The sequence below is a fragment of the Eucyclogobius newberryi genome, unplaced genomic scaffold (genome assembly GCF_026437365.1).
Source record: "Eucyclogobius newberryi isolate DKJ021-1_F unplaced genomic scaffold, fEucNew1.0.hap1 SCAF_8, whole genome shotgun sequence".
Lineage (NCBI taxonomy): Eukaryota > Metazoa > Chordata > Actinopteri > Gobiiformes > Gobiidae > Eucyclogobius > Eucyclogobius newberryi.
This window is the reverse complement of record NW_027316500.1, coordinates 36,163,618-36,180,261: the sequence shown is the minus strand read 5'-3', so window position 1 is coordinate 36,180,261 and position 16,644 is coordinate 36,163,618. Positions and strand designations below refer to the sequence as shown.

At 37.5% G+C, this 16,644-nt stretch overlaps 1 protein-coding gene across 2 annotated transcripts; it reads right to left on the bottom strand.

Annotated features, from left to right (window-relative positions):
• Positions 1-1,519: 1,519 nt before the first annotated feature.
• On the bottom strand, positions 1,520-14,400 carry vsx1 (visual system homeobox 1 homolog, chx10-like). 2 transcript variants are annotated; one of them, XM_072436877.1, is made up of 5 exons: positions 13,540-14,400; positions 7,832-7,901; positions 7,347-7,470; positions 6,371-6,548; positions 1,520-1,797 (listed from the first exon to the last, which is right to left on the bottom strand). In XM_072436877.1, the coding sequence occupies exons 1-5, from the start codon at positions 13,901-13,903 to the stop codon at positions 1,562-1,564; spliced, it is 972 nt and encodes a 323-aa protein (XP_072292978.1). In that variant the 5' UTR covers positions 13,904-14,400; the 3' UTR covers positions 1,520-1,561. The 2 variants fall into 2 exon arrangements, with proteins under 2 accessions (XP_072292978.1, XP_072292976.1); XM_072436875.1 differs by having other exon boundaries at positions 6,356-6,548; positions 13,540-14,395.
• Positions 14,401-16,644: the final 2,244 nt, after the last annotated feature.

Here is a 16,644-nt window from a genome sequence, read left to right as displayed (position 1 = left end):
CCGGTCTAAACCCTGTCTAAATAAACCCGGTCTAAACCCTGTCTAAACCCGGTCTAAACCCTGTCTAAATAAACCCGGTCTAAACCCGGTCTAAACCCGGTCTAAACCCGGTCTAAACCCTGTCTAAATAAACCCGGTCTAAACCCGGTCTAAACCTGGTCTAAACCCTGTCTAAATAAACCCGGTCTAAACCCGGTCTAAACCCGGTCTAAACCCTGTCTAAATAAACCCGGTCTAAACCCGGTCTAAACCCTGTCTAAATAAACCTGGTCTAAACCCGGTCTAAACCCGGTCTAAACCCGGTCTAAACCCTGTCTAAATAAACCCGGTCTAAACCCAGTCTAAACCTGGTCTAAACCCTGTCTAAATAAACCCGGTCTAAACCCGGTCTAAACCCTGTCTAAATAAACCCGGTCTAAACCCGGTCTAAACCCGGTCTAAACCCTGTCTAAACCCGGTCTAAACCCTGTCTAAATAAACCCGGTCTAAACCCTGTCTAAACCCGGTCTAAACCCTGTCTAAATAAACCCGGTCTAAACCCGGTCTAAACCCGGTCTAAACCCGGTCTAAACCCTGTCTAAATAAACCCGGTCTAAACCCGGTCTAAACCTGGTCTAAACCCTGTCTAAATAAACCCGGTCTAAACCCGGTCTAAACCCTGTCTAAATAAACCCGGTCTAAACCCGGTCTAAACCCGGTCTAAACCCGGTCTAAATAAACCCGGTCTAAACCCGGTCTAAACCTGGTCTAAACCCTGTCTAAATAAACCCGGTCTAAACCCGGTCTAAACCTGGTCTAAACCCTGTCTAAATAAACCCGGTCTAAACCCGGTCTAAACCCGGTCTAAACCCGGTCTAAACCCGGTCTAAACCTGGTCTAAACCTGGTCTAAACCCTGTCTAAATAAACCCGGTCTAAACCCGGTCTAAACCTGGTCTAAACCCTGTCTAAATAAACCCGGTCTAAAACCGGTCTAAACCCTGTCTAAATAAACCCGGTCTAAACCCGGTCTAAACCCGGTCTAAACCCTGTCTAAATAAACCCGGTCTAAACCCGGTCTAAACCCGGTCTAAACCCTGTCTAAATAAACCCGGTCTAAACCCGGTCTAAAACCGGTCTAAACCCGGTCTAAACCCTGTCTAAATAAACCCGGTCTAAACCCGGTCTAAACCCGGTCCAGCCCAGAACTGAGCACTGTCACTGTAAATTCAACAGTTTAGTTTCTTTCTAATGCCATTGAAAAACAAAAAATCTGCATCAAATGTTTCCAAAAAATAACATTTATTAAATATTTACATATTTTCTTTGCATAAAACATTTGAAACATTTAGACGAACACAAAGCCACATGAAAATATGAACAATATGATTTATAAGCAGAATAAACACTAAACTGGGAAATATGTCATCAATAAATAAATACAAACTCCTCTGTTTGTGCACAAGAACCAGACCAGGTCTAAACCAGGACTAAACCAGGACTATGTTCTGATTGTCATTGCGAGATAGGGCCTCTGTGTCCTGTTCTGTGATTGGCTGTGCTGGGGGGGTTCTGCCCTCTGATTAGCTGCTGCTCTGTCTCGAGGGGCGGGACAAGTCCATTGCCTCTTCCTCCTCTTCCACTTCCTCTTCCTGCTCCTCTCTGGGCACTGATTGGTCGTCTCGGGGCCCAGGGGTCACGCAGGGCTCAGGGGACATGTGGGGGTCGCTCAGGGTCAAAGGTCGCTCGGGGTCACAATAGGTGTTGGGGGTGGGGCTTGGGCACTTCTTTGTCATCTCCAGAGACTTCTTATGCATCCCTGAAATATGCAAATGACACTTTATTATGAGACTGACCATAACACTGTGAACTATTACACGTGTTATTACCATTACTATGACTATTACCATAAATATTACACTTGTTATTACCATTACTATGACTATTACCATGACTATTACACGTGTTATTACCATTACTATGACTATTACCATGACTATTACACGTGTTATTACCATTACTATGACTATTACCATAACTATTACACTTGTTATTACCATTACTATGACTATTACCATGACTATTACACGTGTTATTACCATTACTATGACTATTACCATAACTATTACACTTGTTATTACCATTACTATGACTATTACCATGACTATTACACGTGTTATTACCATTACTATGAATATTACCATAAGTATTACACTTGTTATTACCATTACTATGACTATTACCATAACTATTACACTTGTTATTACCATTACTATGACTATTACCATGACTATTACACGTGTTATTACCATTACTATGACTATTACCATAAGTATTACACTTGTTATTACCATTACTATGACTATTACCATAACTATTACACTTGTTATTACCATTACTATGACTATTACAATAACTATTACAGGTATTATTACCCTTACTATGACTATTACCATGACTATTACACTTGTTATTACCATTACTATGACTATTACCATAACTATTACACATGTTATTACCATTACTATGACTATTACCATAACTATTACACGTGTTATTACCATTACTATGACTATTACCATAACTATTACACATGTTATTACCCTTACTATGACTATTACCATGACTATTACACTTGTTATTACCATGACATGACTATTACCATAACTATTACACTTGTTCTTACCATTACCATGACTATTACCATGACTATTACACTTGTTATTACCATTACTATGACTATTACCATAACTATTAAACGTGTTATTAGCATTACTATGACTATTAGCATTACTATTACACTTGTTATTACCATTACTATGACTATTATTATTACCATAACTATTAAACTTATTATTATTATTACCATTCAAATAATGGTACATACTAAACCACGACTAAACCACGACTAAACCACGACTAAACCACGACTAAAGCAGGACTAAAGCAGGACTAAACCACGACTAAACCACGACTAAACCACGACTAAAGCAGGTCTAAACCAGGACTAAACCAGGACTAAACCAGGACTAAACCAGGACTAAACCAGGTCTAAACCAGGACTAAACCAGGTCTAAACCAGGACTAAACCAGGACTAAACCAGGACTAAACCAGGACTAAACCAGGTCTAAACCAGGACTAAACCACGACTAAACCAGGACTAAACCAGGTCTAAACCAGGACTAAACCAGGACTAAACCAGGTCTAAACCAGGACTAAACCACGACTAAAGCAGGACTAAAGCAGGACTAAACCAGGTCTAAACCAGGACTAAACCACGACTAAACCAGGACTAAACCAGGTCTAAACCAGGACTAAACCAGGACTAAACCAGGTCTAAACCAGGACTAAACCAGGTCTAAACCAGGACTAAACCAGGTCTAAACCAGGACTAAACCAGGTCTAAACCAGGTCTAAACCAGGACTAAACCAGGACTAAACCAGGACTAAACCAGGTCTAAACCAGAACTAAACCAGGTCTAAACCAGGACTAAACCAGGACTAAACCAGGACTAAACCAGGTCTAAACCAGGACTAAACCAGGACTAAACCAGGACTAAACCAGGTCTAAACCAGAACTAAACCAGGTCTAAACCAGAACTAAACCAGGTCTAAACCAGGACTAAACCAGGACTAAACCAGGACTAAACCAGGTCTAAACCAGAACTAAACCAGGTCTAAACCAGGACTAAACCAGGACTAAACCAGGACTAAACCAGGTCTAAACCAGAACTAAACCAGGTCTAAACCAGAACTAAACCAGGACTAAACCAGGTCTAAACCAGGTCTAAACCAGGACTAAACCAGGTCTAAACCAGGTCTAAACCAGGACTAAACCAGGTCTAAACCAGGTCTAAACCAGAACTAAACCAGGACTAAACCAGGACTAAACCAGGTCTAAACCAGAACTAAACCAGGTCTAAACCAGAACTAAACCAGGACTAAACCAGGACTAAACCACGACTAAACCACGACTAAAGCAGGACTAAAGCAGGACTAAAGCAGGACTAAACCACGACTAAACCACGACTAAACCACGACTAAAGCAGGACTAAAGCAGGACTAAACCACGACTAAACCACGACTAAACCACGACTAAAGCAGGACTAAAGCAGGACTAAACCAGGACTAAACCAGGACTAAACCACGACTAAACCAGGACTAAACCAGGACTAAACCAGGTCTAAACCAGGACTAAACCAGGACTAAACCAGGACTAAACCAGGACTAAACCAGGTCTAAACCAGGACTAAACCACGACTAAACCAGGACTAAACCAGGTCTAAACCAGGACTAAACCAGGACTAAACCAGGTCTAAACCAGGACTAAACCACGACTAAAGCAGGACTAAAGCAGGACTAAACCAGGTCTAAACCAGGACTAAACCACGACTAAACCAGGACTAAACCAGGTCTAAACCAGGACTAAACCAGGACTAAACCAGGTCTAAACCAGGACTAAACCAGGTCTAAACCAGGACTAAACCAGGTCTAAACCAGGACTAAACCAGGTCTAAACCAGGTCTAAACCAGGACTAAACCAGGACTAAACCAGGACTAAACCAGGTCTAAACCAGAACTAAACCAGGTCTAAACCAGGACTAAACCAGGACTAAACCAGGACTAAACCAGGTCTAAACCAGGACTAAACCAGGACTAAACCAGGACTAAACCAGGTCTAAACCAGAACTAAACCAGGTCTAAACCAGAACTAAACCAGGTCTAAACCAGGACTAAACCAGGACTAAACCAGGACTAAACCAGGTCTAAACCAGAACTAAACCAGGTCTAAACCAGGACTAAACCAGGACTAAACCAGGACTAAACCAGGTCTAAACCAGAACTAAACCAGGTCTAAACCAGAACTAAACCAGGACTAAACCAGGTCTAAACCAGGTCTAAACCAGGACTAAACCAGGTCTAAACCAGGTCTAAACCAGGACTAAACCAGGTCTAAACCAGGTCTAAACCAGAACTAAACCAGGACTAAACCAGGACTAAACCAGGTCTAAACCAGAACTAAACCAGGTCTAAACCAGAACTAAACCAGGACTAAACCAGGTCTAAACCAGGTCTAAACCAGGACTAAACCAGGTCTAAACCAGGTCTAAACCAGGACTAAAGCAGGACTAAAGCAGGACTAAAGCAGGACTAAACCACGACTAAAGCAGGACTAAAGCAGGACTAAACCACGACTAAACCACGACTAAACCACGACTAAAGCAGGACTAAAGCAGGACTAAACCAGGACTAAACCAGGACTAAACCACGACTAAACCAGGACTAAACCAGGACTAAACCAGGTCTAAACCAGGACTAAACCAGGACTAAACCAGGACTAAACCAGGACTAAACCAGGTCTAAACCAGGACTAAACCACGACTAAACCAGGACTAAACCAGGTCTAAACCAGGACTAAACCAGGACTAAACCAGGTCTAAACCAGGACTAAACCACGACTAAAGCAGGACTAAAGCAGGACTAAACCAGGTCTAAACCAGGACTAAACCACGACTAAACCAGGACTAAACCAGGTCTAAACCAGGACTAAACCAGGACTAAACCAGGTCTAAACCAGGACTAAACCAGGTCTAAACCAGGTCTAAACCAGGACTAAACCAGGTCTAAACCAGGACTAAACCAGGACTAAACCAGGACTAAACCAGGTCTAAACCAGAACTAAACCAGGTCTAAACCAGGACTAAACCAGGACTAAACCAGGACTAAACCAGGTCTAAACCAGGACTAAACCAGGACTAAACCAGGACTAAACCAGGTCTAAACCAGAACTAAACCAGGTCTAAACCAGAACTAAACCAGGTCTAAACCAGGACTAAACCAGGACTAAACCAGGACTAAACCAGGTCTAAACCAGAACTAAACCAGGTCTAAACCAGGACTAAACCAGGACTAAACCAGGACTAAACCAGGTCTAAACCAGAACTAAACCAGGTCTAAACCAGAACTAAACCAGGTCTAAACCAGAACTAAACCAGGACTAAACCAGGTCTAAACCAGGTCTAAACCAGGACTAAACCAGGTCTAAACCAGGTCTAAACCAGGACTAAACCAGGTCTAAACCAGGTCTAAACCAGAACTAAACCAGGACTAAACCAGGACTAAACCAGGTCTAAACCAGAACTAAACCAGGTCTAAACCAGAACTAAACCAGGACTAAACCAGGTCTAAACCAGGTCTAAACCAGGACTAAACCAGGTCTAAACCAGGTCTAAACCAGGACTAAACCAGGTCTAAACCAGGTCTAAACCAGGACTAAACCAGGTCTAAACCAGGTCTAAACCAGAACTAAACCAGGACTAAACCAGGACTAAACACTTTGGAGCAGGTGAAACGTTTGGGTTTGTGTGGTACTAACGTTGCGAGGCCTCACCCAGCAGCCAGGGGGCGCTGCTGACCATGCCGTTCTTGGCCGAGTTCAGGATGGACTCGGGCAGTGGGATGGAGTGTCGGACCATGGCACCGTAGAGACCATACTCCGCCATCACTGAGCTCCGCCCCCAACACTTCTCACGCTTTCGCCACTTCGCCCGGCGATTCTGGAACCAGACCTGACAAAGACCGGACAGAGACCGGGTTAGACCAGGCTAGATCGGAGAGACCCTGTTTGACCCACTAGTCTTCTCTGTTTTTTTTTTCTGGTTTAGTCCTGGTTTAGTCCTGGTTTAGTCCTGCTTTAGTCCTGCTTTGGTCCTGGTTTAGTCCTGCTTTAGTCCTGGTTTAGACCTGGTTTAACACTATTTTAACACTCTTAACACTCTTTTATCACTATTTTATCACTATTTTAACACTCTTTTATCACTATTTTAACACTCTTTTCACACTCTTTTATCACTATTTTAACACTCTTTTAACACTCTTTCAACACTCTTTTATCACTATTTTAACACTATTTTAACACTCTTTTTGACCCACTAGTCTTCTCTGTTTTTTTTTTCTGGTTTAGTCCTGGTTTAGTCCTGCTTTAGTCCTGCTTTGGTCCTGGTTTAGTCCTGGTTTAGTCCTGGTTTAGACCTGGTTTAAACCTGGTTTAAACCTGGTTTAGTCCTGGTTTAGTCCTGGTTTAGTCCTGGTTTAGACCTGGTTTAAACCTGGTTTAAACCTGGTTTAGTCCTGGTTTAGTCCTGCTTTAGTCCTGCTTTGGTCCTGGTTTAGTCCTGGTTTAGACCTGGTTTAAACCTGGTTTAGTCCTGGTTTAGTCCTGGTTTAGTCCTGGTTTAGACCTGCTTTAGTCCTGCTTTACTCCTGGTTTAGTCCTGCTTTAGTCCTGCTTTACTCCTGGTTTAGTCCTGGTTTAGTCCTGCTTTAGTCCTGCTTTAGTCCTGCTTTAGTCCTGCTTTAGTCCTGACCTGGATGCGGTCCTCTGGCAGCTCGGTCTTCAGTGCCAGCATCTCTCGAGCGTAAACATCAGGATAATGCGCCTCTTGAAACGCCTTCTCCAGCTCCTCCAGCTGCCCCGACGTGAAGACCGTCCTGAGGAGACACACGGGTCAGGACCGGGTCAGGACCGGGTCAGGACTGGGTTAGGACCGGGTCAGGACCTGGTCGGGACCGGGTCAGGACCGGGTCAGGACCGGGTCGGGTCCGGGTCAGGACCGGGGGTCAGGACCGGGTCAGGACCGGGTCAGGACCGGGTCAGGACCGGGTTAAGACCGGGGGTCGGGACCGGGTCGGGACCAGCAGAGGGCACTCAGTAACAGAAATGTGAAGACTAAATCAAGTCAGAATTAGAATTAGAGTTTTGCTTTTGTCTCGTTATTTTCAGGATTGTTTTTCTTTCATCTCAAATATAAACAGATAATTTCTGTTTCCATAGAAACGTGTGTTTTGGCACCTGTGGCGTCGCTTCTTGCGCTTCTGGTTTGCACCACAGCTTTTGTCTCGGTCCGACAGACAATCTTCATCTGCAACACAAACACCAGAGTTATACAAACTTACACTCTTTTATCACTCTTTTAACACTCTTTTAACACTCTTTTATCACTATTTTAACACTCTTTTAACACTCTTTTATCACTCTTTTAACACTCTTTTATCACTCTTTTAACACTCTTTTATCATTCTTATAACACTATTTTAACACTCTTTTAACACTATTTTATCACTCTTTTAACACTCTTTTAACACTATTTTAACACTCTTTTAACACTCTTTTAACACTCTTTTATCACTCTTTTAACACTCTTTTATCACTATTTTAACACTCTTTTAACACTCTTTTAACACTCTTTTATCATTCTTATAACACTCTTTTATCACTATTTTAACACTCTTATCACTATTTAACACTCTTTTATCACTATTTTAACACTCTTTTAACACTCTTTTATCACTATTTTAACACTCTTTTAACACTCTTTTATCACTATTTTAACACTCTTTTATCACTCTTTTATCACTCTTTTAACACTCTTTTATCACTATTTTAACACTCTTTTATCCCTCTTTTAACACTCTTTTATCACTCTTTTAACACTCTTTTATCACTCTTTTAACACTCTTTTAACAATCTTTTATCACTCTTTTAACACTCTTTTATCACTCTTTTAACACTCTTTTAACACTCTTTTATCACTATTTAACACTCTTTTATCACTATTTTAACACTCTTTTATCACTATTTAACACTCTTTTATCACTATTTTAACACTCTTTTATCACTATTTTAACACTCTTTTATCACTATTTAACACTCTTTTATCACTCTTTTAACACTCTTTTAACACTCTTTTATCACTTTTTTAACACTCTTTTATCACTATTTTAACACTCTTTTAACACTCTTTTATCACTATTTTAACACTCTTTTAACACTCTTTTATCACTATTTTAACACTCTTTTAACACTATTTTAACACTCTTTTATCACTATTTTAACACTCTTTTATCACTATTTAACACTCTTTTATCACTATTTTAACACTCTTTTAACACTCTTTTATCACTATTTTAACACTCTTTTATCACTCTTTTAACACTCTTTTATCACTATTTTAACACTCTTTTATCACTATTTAACACTCTTTTATCACTCTTTTAACACTCTTTTAACACTCTTTTATCACTATTTTAACACTCTTTGAACACTCTTTTAACACTCTTTTATCACTATTTTAACACTCTTTTATCACTCTTTTAACACTCTTTTATCACTCTTTTAACACTCTTTTAACACTCTTTTAACACTCTTTTAACACTCTTTTATCACTATTTTAACACTCTTTTAACACTCTTTTATCACTATTTTAACACTCTTTTAACACTCTTTTATCACTATTTTAACACTCTTTTATCACTATTTAACACTCTTTTATCACTATTTTAACACTCTTTTAACACTCTTTTATCACTATTTTAACACTCTTTTAACACTCTTTTATCACTATTTTAACACTCTTTTAACACTCTTTTATCACTATTTTAACACTCTTTTAACACTCTTTTATCACTATTTTAACACTCTTTTAACACTATTTTAACACTCTTTTATCACTATTTTAACACTCTTTTATCACTATTTAACACTCTTTTATCACTATTTTAACACTCTTTTAACACTCTTTTATCACTATTTTAACACTCTTTTAACACTCTTTTATCACTCTTTTAACACTCTTTTATCACTATTTTAACACTCTTTTATCACTATTTAACACTCTTTTATCACTCTTTTAACACTCTTTTATCACTATTTTAACACTCTTTGAACACTCTTTTAACACTCTTTTATCACTATTTTAACACTCTTTTATCACTCTTTTAACACTCTTTTATCACTATTTTAACACTCTTTGAACACTCTTTTAACACTCTTTTATCACTATTTTAACACTCTTTTTTCACTATTTAACACTCTTTTATCACAATTTTAACACTATTTAACACTCTTTTATCACTATTTTAACACTCTTTTAACACTCTTTTAACACTCTTTTATCACTATTTTAACACTCTTTTAACACTCTTTTAACACTCTTTTAACACTATTTTAACACTCTTTTATCACTATTTTAACACTCTTTTAACACTCTTTTATCACTATTTTAACACTATTTTATCACTATTTTAACACTCTTTTAACACTCTTTTATCACTCTTTTAACACTCTTTTAACACTATTTTAACACTCTTTTAACATTCTTTTAACACTCTTTTATCACTCTTTTAACACTCTTTTATCACTATTTTAACACTCTTTTAACACTCTTTTATCACTATTTTAACACTATTTTAACATTCTTTTAACATTCTTTTATCACTCTTTTAACACTCTTTTAACACTCTTTTAACACTATTTTAACACTCTTTTATCACTATTTTAACACTATTTTAACACTCTTTTATCACTATTTTAACACTATTTTAACACTATTTTAACACTCTTTTAACACTCTTTTATCACTCTTTTAACACTCTTTTAACACTATTTTAACACTCTTTTATCACTCTTTTAACACTCTTTTATCACTATTTTAACACTCTTTTCACACTCTTTTATCACTATTTTAACACTCTTTTAACACTCTTTTAACACTCTTTTTAACACTCTTTTATCACTATTTTATCACTATTTTAACACTCTTTTAACACTATCTTAACACTCTTTTATCACTATTTAACACTCTTTTATCACTATTTTAACACTCTTTTAACACTCTTTTATCACTATTTTAACACTCTTTTAACACTCTTTTATCACTATTTTATCACTATTTTAACACTATTTTAACACTCTTTTAACACTCTTTTAACACTCTTTTTAACACTCTTTTATCACTATTTTAACACTCTTTTAACACTCTTTTATCACTCTTTTAACACTCTTTTAACACTCTTTTAACACTATTTTAACACTATTTTAACACTCTTTTATCACTATTTTAACACTATTTTAACACTATTTTAACACTCTTTTAACACTCTTTTATCACTCTTTTAACACTCTTTTAACACTATTTTAACACTCTTTTAACATTCTTTTAACACTCTTTTATCACTCTTTTATCACTATTTTAACACTCTTTTCACACTCTTTTATCACTATTTTAACACTCTTTTAACACTCTTTTAACACTCTTTTTAACACTCTTTTATCACTATTTTAACACTATTTTAACACTCTTTTAACACTCTTTTATCACTATTTTAACACTCTTTTAACACTCTTTCAACACTCTTTTATCACTATTTTAACACTATTTTAACACTCTTTTATCACTATCTTAACACTCTTTTAACACTCTTTTATCACTCTTTTATCACTATTTTAACACTCTTTTAACACTCTTTTATCACTATTTTAACACTCTTTTAACACTCTTTTATCACTATTTTAACACTCTTTTAACACTCTTTTAACACTCTTTTATCACTATTTTAACACTCTTTTAACACTCTTTTAACACTCTTTTAACACTCTTTTAACACTCTTCTATCACTATCTTAACACTCTTTTAACACTCTTTTATCACTCTTTTATCACTATTTTAACACTCTTTTAACACTCTTTTATCACTCTTTTAACACTCTTTTAACACTCTTTTAACACTATTTTAACACTATTTTAACACTCTTTCATCACTATTTTAACACTATTTTAACACAATTTTAACACTCTTTTAACACTCTTTTATCACTCTTTTAACACTCTTTTAACACTATTTTAACACTCTTTTAACATTCTATTAACACTCTTTTATCACTCTTTTAACACTCTTTTATCACTATTTTAACACTCTTTTCACACTCTTTTATCACTATTTTAACACTCTTTTAACACTCTTTTAACACTCTTTTTAACACTCTTTTATCACTATTTTAACACTATTTTAACACTCTTTTAACACTCTTTTATCACTATTTTAACACTCTTTTAACACTCTTTCAACACTCTTTTATCACTATTTTAACACTATTTTAACACTCTTTTATCACTATCTTAACACTCTTTTATCACTCTTTTATCACTATTTTAACACTCTTTTAACACTCTTTTATCACTATTTTAACACTCTTTTCACACTCTTTTATCACTATTTTAACACTCTTTTAACACTCTTTTTAACACTCTTTTATCACTATTTTAACACTATTTTAACACTCTTTTAACACTCTTTTATCACTATTTTAACACTCTTTTAACACTCTTTCAACACTCTTTTATCACTATTTTAACACTCTTTTATCACTCTTTTATCACTCTTTTAACACTCTTTTAACACTCTTTTAACACTCTTTTAACACTATTTTAACACTATTTTAACACTCTTTTATCACTATTTTAACACTATTTTAACACTATTTTAACACTCTTTTAACACTCTTTTATCACTCTTTTAACACTCTTTTAACACTATTTTAACACTCTTTTAACATTCTTTTAACACTCTTTTATCACTCTTTTAACACTCTTTTATCACTATTTTAACACTCTTTTCACACTCTTTTATCACTATTTTAACACTCTTTTAACACTCTTTTAACACTCTTTTTAACACTATTTTAACACTATTTTAACACTCTTTTAACACTCTTTTATCACTATTTTAACACTCTTTTAACACTCTTTCAACACTCTTTTATCACTATTTTAACACTATTTTAACACTCTTTTATCACTATCTTAACACTCTTTTAACACTCTTTTATCACTCTTTTATCACTATTTTAACACTCTTTTAACACTCTTTTATCACTATTTTAACACTCTTTTAACACTCTTTTATCACTATTTTAACACTCTTTTAACACTCTTTTAACACTCTTTTATCACTATTTTAACACTATTTTAACACTCTTTTAACACTCTTTTAACACTCTTTTAACACTCTTTTAACACTATTTTAACACTCTTTTATCACTATCTTAACACTCTTTTAACACTCTTTTAACACTATTTTAACACTCTTTTAACACTCTTTTAACACTCTTTTAACACTCTTTTAACACTATTTTAACACTCTTTTAACACTCTTTTAACACTATTTTAACACTATTTTAACACTATTTTAACACTCTTCTATCACTATCTTAACACTCTTTTAACACTCTTTTAACACTAAAACACTCTAAACTAAAAAGGTGTGGGCCCCCCGGTGGTGGTGGGGCCCCCGGCCGTGGAGCGGTTAAAGCACAGCACATATGCAGCGGCCGCAGTGTCGTGAGCTTGAGTCCTGACTCCAACATTTGCTGCATGTCCTCCCTTCTCTCGCCCCCGTCTCAGCCCTGCTTCACTTTTATTCTTCTATTTATGGCTCAAATTATCAAATTATTATTAAAAAATATGATTCAAATTAAAACGCCCTTTTTGTTTGATAAACTTCATGTTCTTCTTTTATCAATCATTTGCTCTGATTCCAAACGCCTCAGATCTGAGCCCTTCAGCCCCTTTTCATTCACTTCATTTGAACTGGCTCCGACCAGACCGAGCCGGACCGAGCCGGACCGAGCCGGACCGAGCCGGACCAGACCCAGGTCCAGAGCCTGGACCGGACCAAGTCCAGACTGAACAGACCCGGACAGTGCTCTCTGAGCCGGACTCACCTGAGAAGGCGGAGTCGCGCGCGCCCTCCAGGTGGTGCAGGAAGTGCGTGTCTGCGCGCGCCTGTAGCAGAGGCACGTGCCCGGGGAGGAAGCAGTGCGCGCTCCCGGGCTGCTGCGCCGCGAGGCTGCACAGGAACCCGAGGCCCAGCGGGAGCGAGCCTCCGGGGAACGCGAACGCGCCCAGAGGCCCCTGCGCGTCCCCGCCTGCGGGCACGGAGAGCCCGGGCGCTTGTCCAGGGCCTTGGCGCGCGTGCAGGTCCGTCTCGAGTCCGAGCAGGTCCGTGATGGCGAAACCTTTCCGCAGCGCGGGAAGAAGCTTGACGCGCGGCGCCTCGTTCTCCGCGCGCTCCGCGCTGCCGCTCATCTTCAGCTCCAGCTTCAGGCAAGACTTTAGTCAAAAGAGAGGTTTGTGGATCAGTCCCAGGCCTGGTTTAGTCCGTGCCAGTTTAGTGCCAGTTTAGAGCGAGTTTAGTGCCAGTTTAGAGCCAGTTTAGAGCCAGTTTAGTGCCAGTTTAGTGCCAGTTTAAAGCCAGTTTAGAGCCAGTTTAGAGCCAGTTTAGTGCCAGTTTAGTGCCAGTTTAAAGCCAGTTTAGAGCCAGTTTAGAGCCAGTTTAGTGCCAGTTTAGTGCCAGTTTAAAGCCAGTTTAGAGCCAGTTTAGTGCCAGTTTAGAGCCAGTTTAGTGCCAGTTTAGAGCCAGTTTAGTGCCAGTTTAGTGCCAGTAAGAGTGACCTCCGCGGTGTCCTGCGCCTCTGGCTCCAGGCGCGTGCCGCTGCTTTTATCCCGCGCGTGGATGAAGCAGCAGCCAATCCCAGGCCCCACGCGCCACTGTCCTGTAGGATTAATAACCAATCAGAGCCCCCACGCGCCTCATCCCGCGGGATTAATAATTGCACCAATTTTCCTCCGTTTGCTTCAAATCCGGATTTACACAGCGCGTGGACCAATCAGAGGCGAGCTCAGGCCGCGGCCTCAGAGGCCCGCGCGCCGCTCCAACAAATACAAGTACCACTACTATTACTACTACTACTACTACTACTTCTAATAATTGTTATATTATTATTATTTATTATAATTATATTATTAATGTTATCTATATTCATATTATTAATGATGATGATATGATTATTTAAAGCTGTTGTTGCCATGGGCTTCATTGGGACTGGGTGAAATGGGGATGAGAGATAAGCGAGGACATACAGGAGGGTCTGAGGACACGGGCCCCTGGGACACGGGCCCCTGGGACACGGGCCCCTGGGACACGGGCCCCTGGGACACGTCCCTCGTCGCCTCAGAGGAAACGACTGTTGTGATTTAGGACGTTACAAAGATAAATTGAATTGTAAGTCGTCGGGATTCAAACTCACAACCTGCATATGTGCTGTGGCTCAACCACTCCACCACGGGCAGCACCAGATATTATCATTATTATTATTATTATTATTATCACTAATACTAATAATAATGATAGTGAACTCTGCAGGTTTTTGTTTCATTCACAGCTGCAGCTATTGTTGTCAGCCTGATTTAAACTGCCGCTGCAGCGCAGCATACATGTAAATGTCAGATTAGAGTCACTTATTTTGAAATGTATTTTTATTTTATTTTTTTCACTTTAAAAAAAAAGAATACAAATAGAAAAGACAAGAGCGAAAACACGGCACAAAGTCCATTTGCCTGATGTCTGTCCCTCTCTCGGTCCTTGATCGTTGGTTTTGTGTCCATTTCTTTGTGATGGACTTTTTCATTCTAAAGTACAGTCTAAAGTACATTCTAAAGTACATTCTAAAGTACATTCTAAAGTACAGTCTAAAGTACATTCTAAAGTACATTCTAAAGTACATTCTAAAGTACAGTCTAAAGTACATTCTAAAGTACATTCTAAAGTACATTCTAAAGTACAGTCTAAAGTACAGTCTAAAGTACACTCTAAAGTACATTCTAAAGTACATTCTAAAGTACAGTCTAAAGTACATTCTAAAGTACATTCTAAAGTACAGTCTAAAGTACATTCTAAAGTACATTCTAAAGTACAGTCTAAAGTACATTCTAAAGTACAGTCTAAAGTACATTCTAAAGTACATTCTAAAGTACAGTCTAAAGTACAGTCTAAAGTACATTCTAAAGTACATTCTAAAGTACATTCTAAAGTACATTCTAAAGTACAGTCTAAAGTACATTCTAAAGTACAGTCTAAAGTACAGTCTAAAGTACATTCTAAAGTACATTCTAAAGTACAGTCTAAAGTACACTCTAAAGTACATTCTAAAGTACATTCTAAAGTACAGTCTAAAGTACATTCTAAAGTACAGTCTAAAGTACATTCTAAAGTACACTCTAAAGTACATTCTAAAATACATTCTAAAGTACAGTCTAAAGTACATTCTAAAGTACAGTCTAAAGTACAGTCTAAAGTACATTCTAAAGTACATTCTAAAGTACATTCTAAAGTACAGTCTAAAGTACACTCTAAAGTACATTCTAAAGTACATTCTAAAGTACAGTCTAAAGTACATTCTAAAGTACAGTCTAAAGTACACTCTAAAGTACACTCTAAAGTACATTCTAAAGTACATTCTAAAGTACAGTCTAAAGTACATTCTAAAGTACAGTCTAAAGTACACTCTAAAGTACATTCTAAAGTACATTCTAAAGTACATTCTAAAGTACAGTCTAAAGTACACTCTAAAGTACAGTCTAAAGTACAGTCTAAAGTACATTCTAAAGTACATTCTAAAGTACATTCTAAAGTACAGTCTAAAGTACATTCTAAAGTACATTCTAAAGTACAGTCTAAAGTACATTCTAAAGTACAGTCTAAAGTACAGTCTAAAGTACATTCTAAAGTACATTCTAAAGTACAGTCTAAAGTACAGTCTAAAGTACATTCTAAAGTACATTCTAAAGTACATTCTAAAGTACAGTCTAAAGTACATTCTAAAGTACATTCTAAAGTACAGTCTAAAGTACATTCTAAAGTACAGTCTAAAGTACAGTCTAAAGTACATTCTAAAGTACATTCTAAAGTACAGTCTAAAGTACAGTCTAAAGTACACTCTAAAGTACAGTCTAAAGTACAGTCTAAAGTACATTCTAAAGTACATTCT

Coding starts and splice junctions, on each gene's coding strand:
- vsx1 (XM_072436875.1), bottom strand. CDS start 13,903: ATGAGCGGCAGCGCGGAGCGCGCGGAGAACGAGGCGCCGCGCGTCAAG. Junction 6,549..7,346: donor TGCCAGAGGACCGCATCCAG/GTCAGGACTAAA, acceptor GGTCTTTGTCAG/GTCTGGTTCCAGAATCGCCG. Junction 1,798..6,355: donor GCTGGGTGAGGCCTCGCAAC/GTTAGTACCACA, acceptor TGCATATTTCAG/GGATGCATAAGAAGTCTCTG.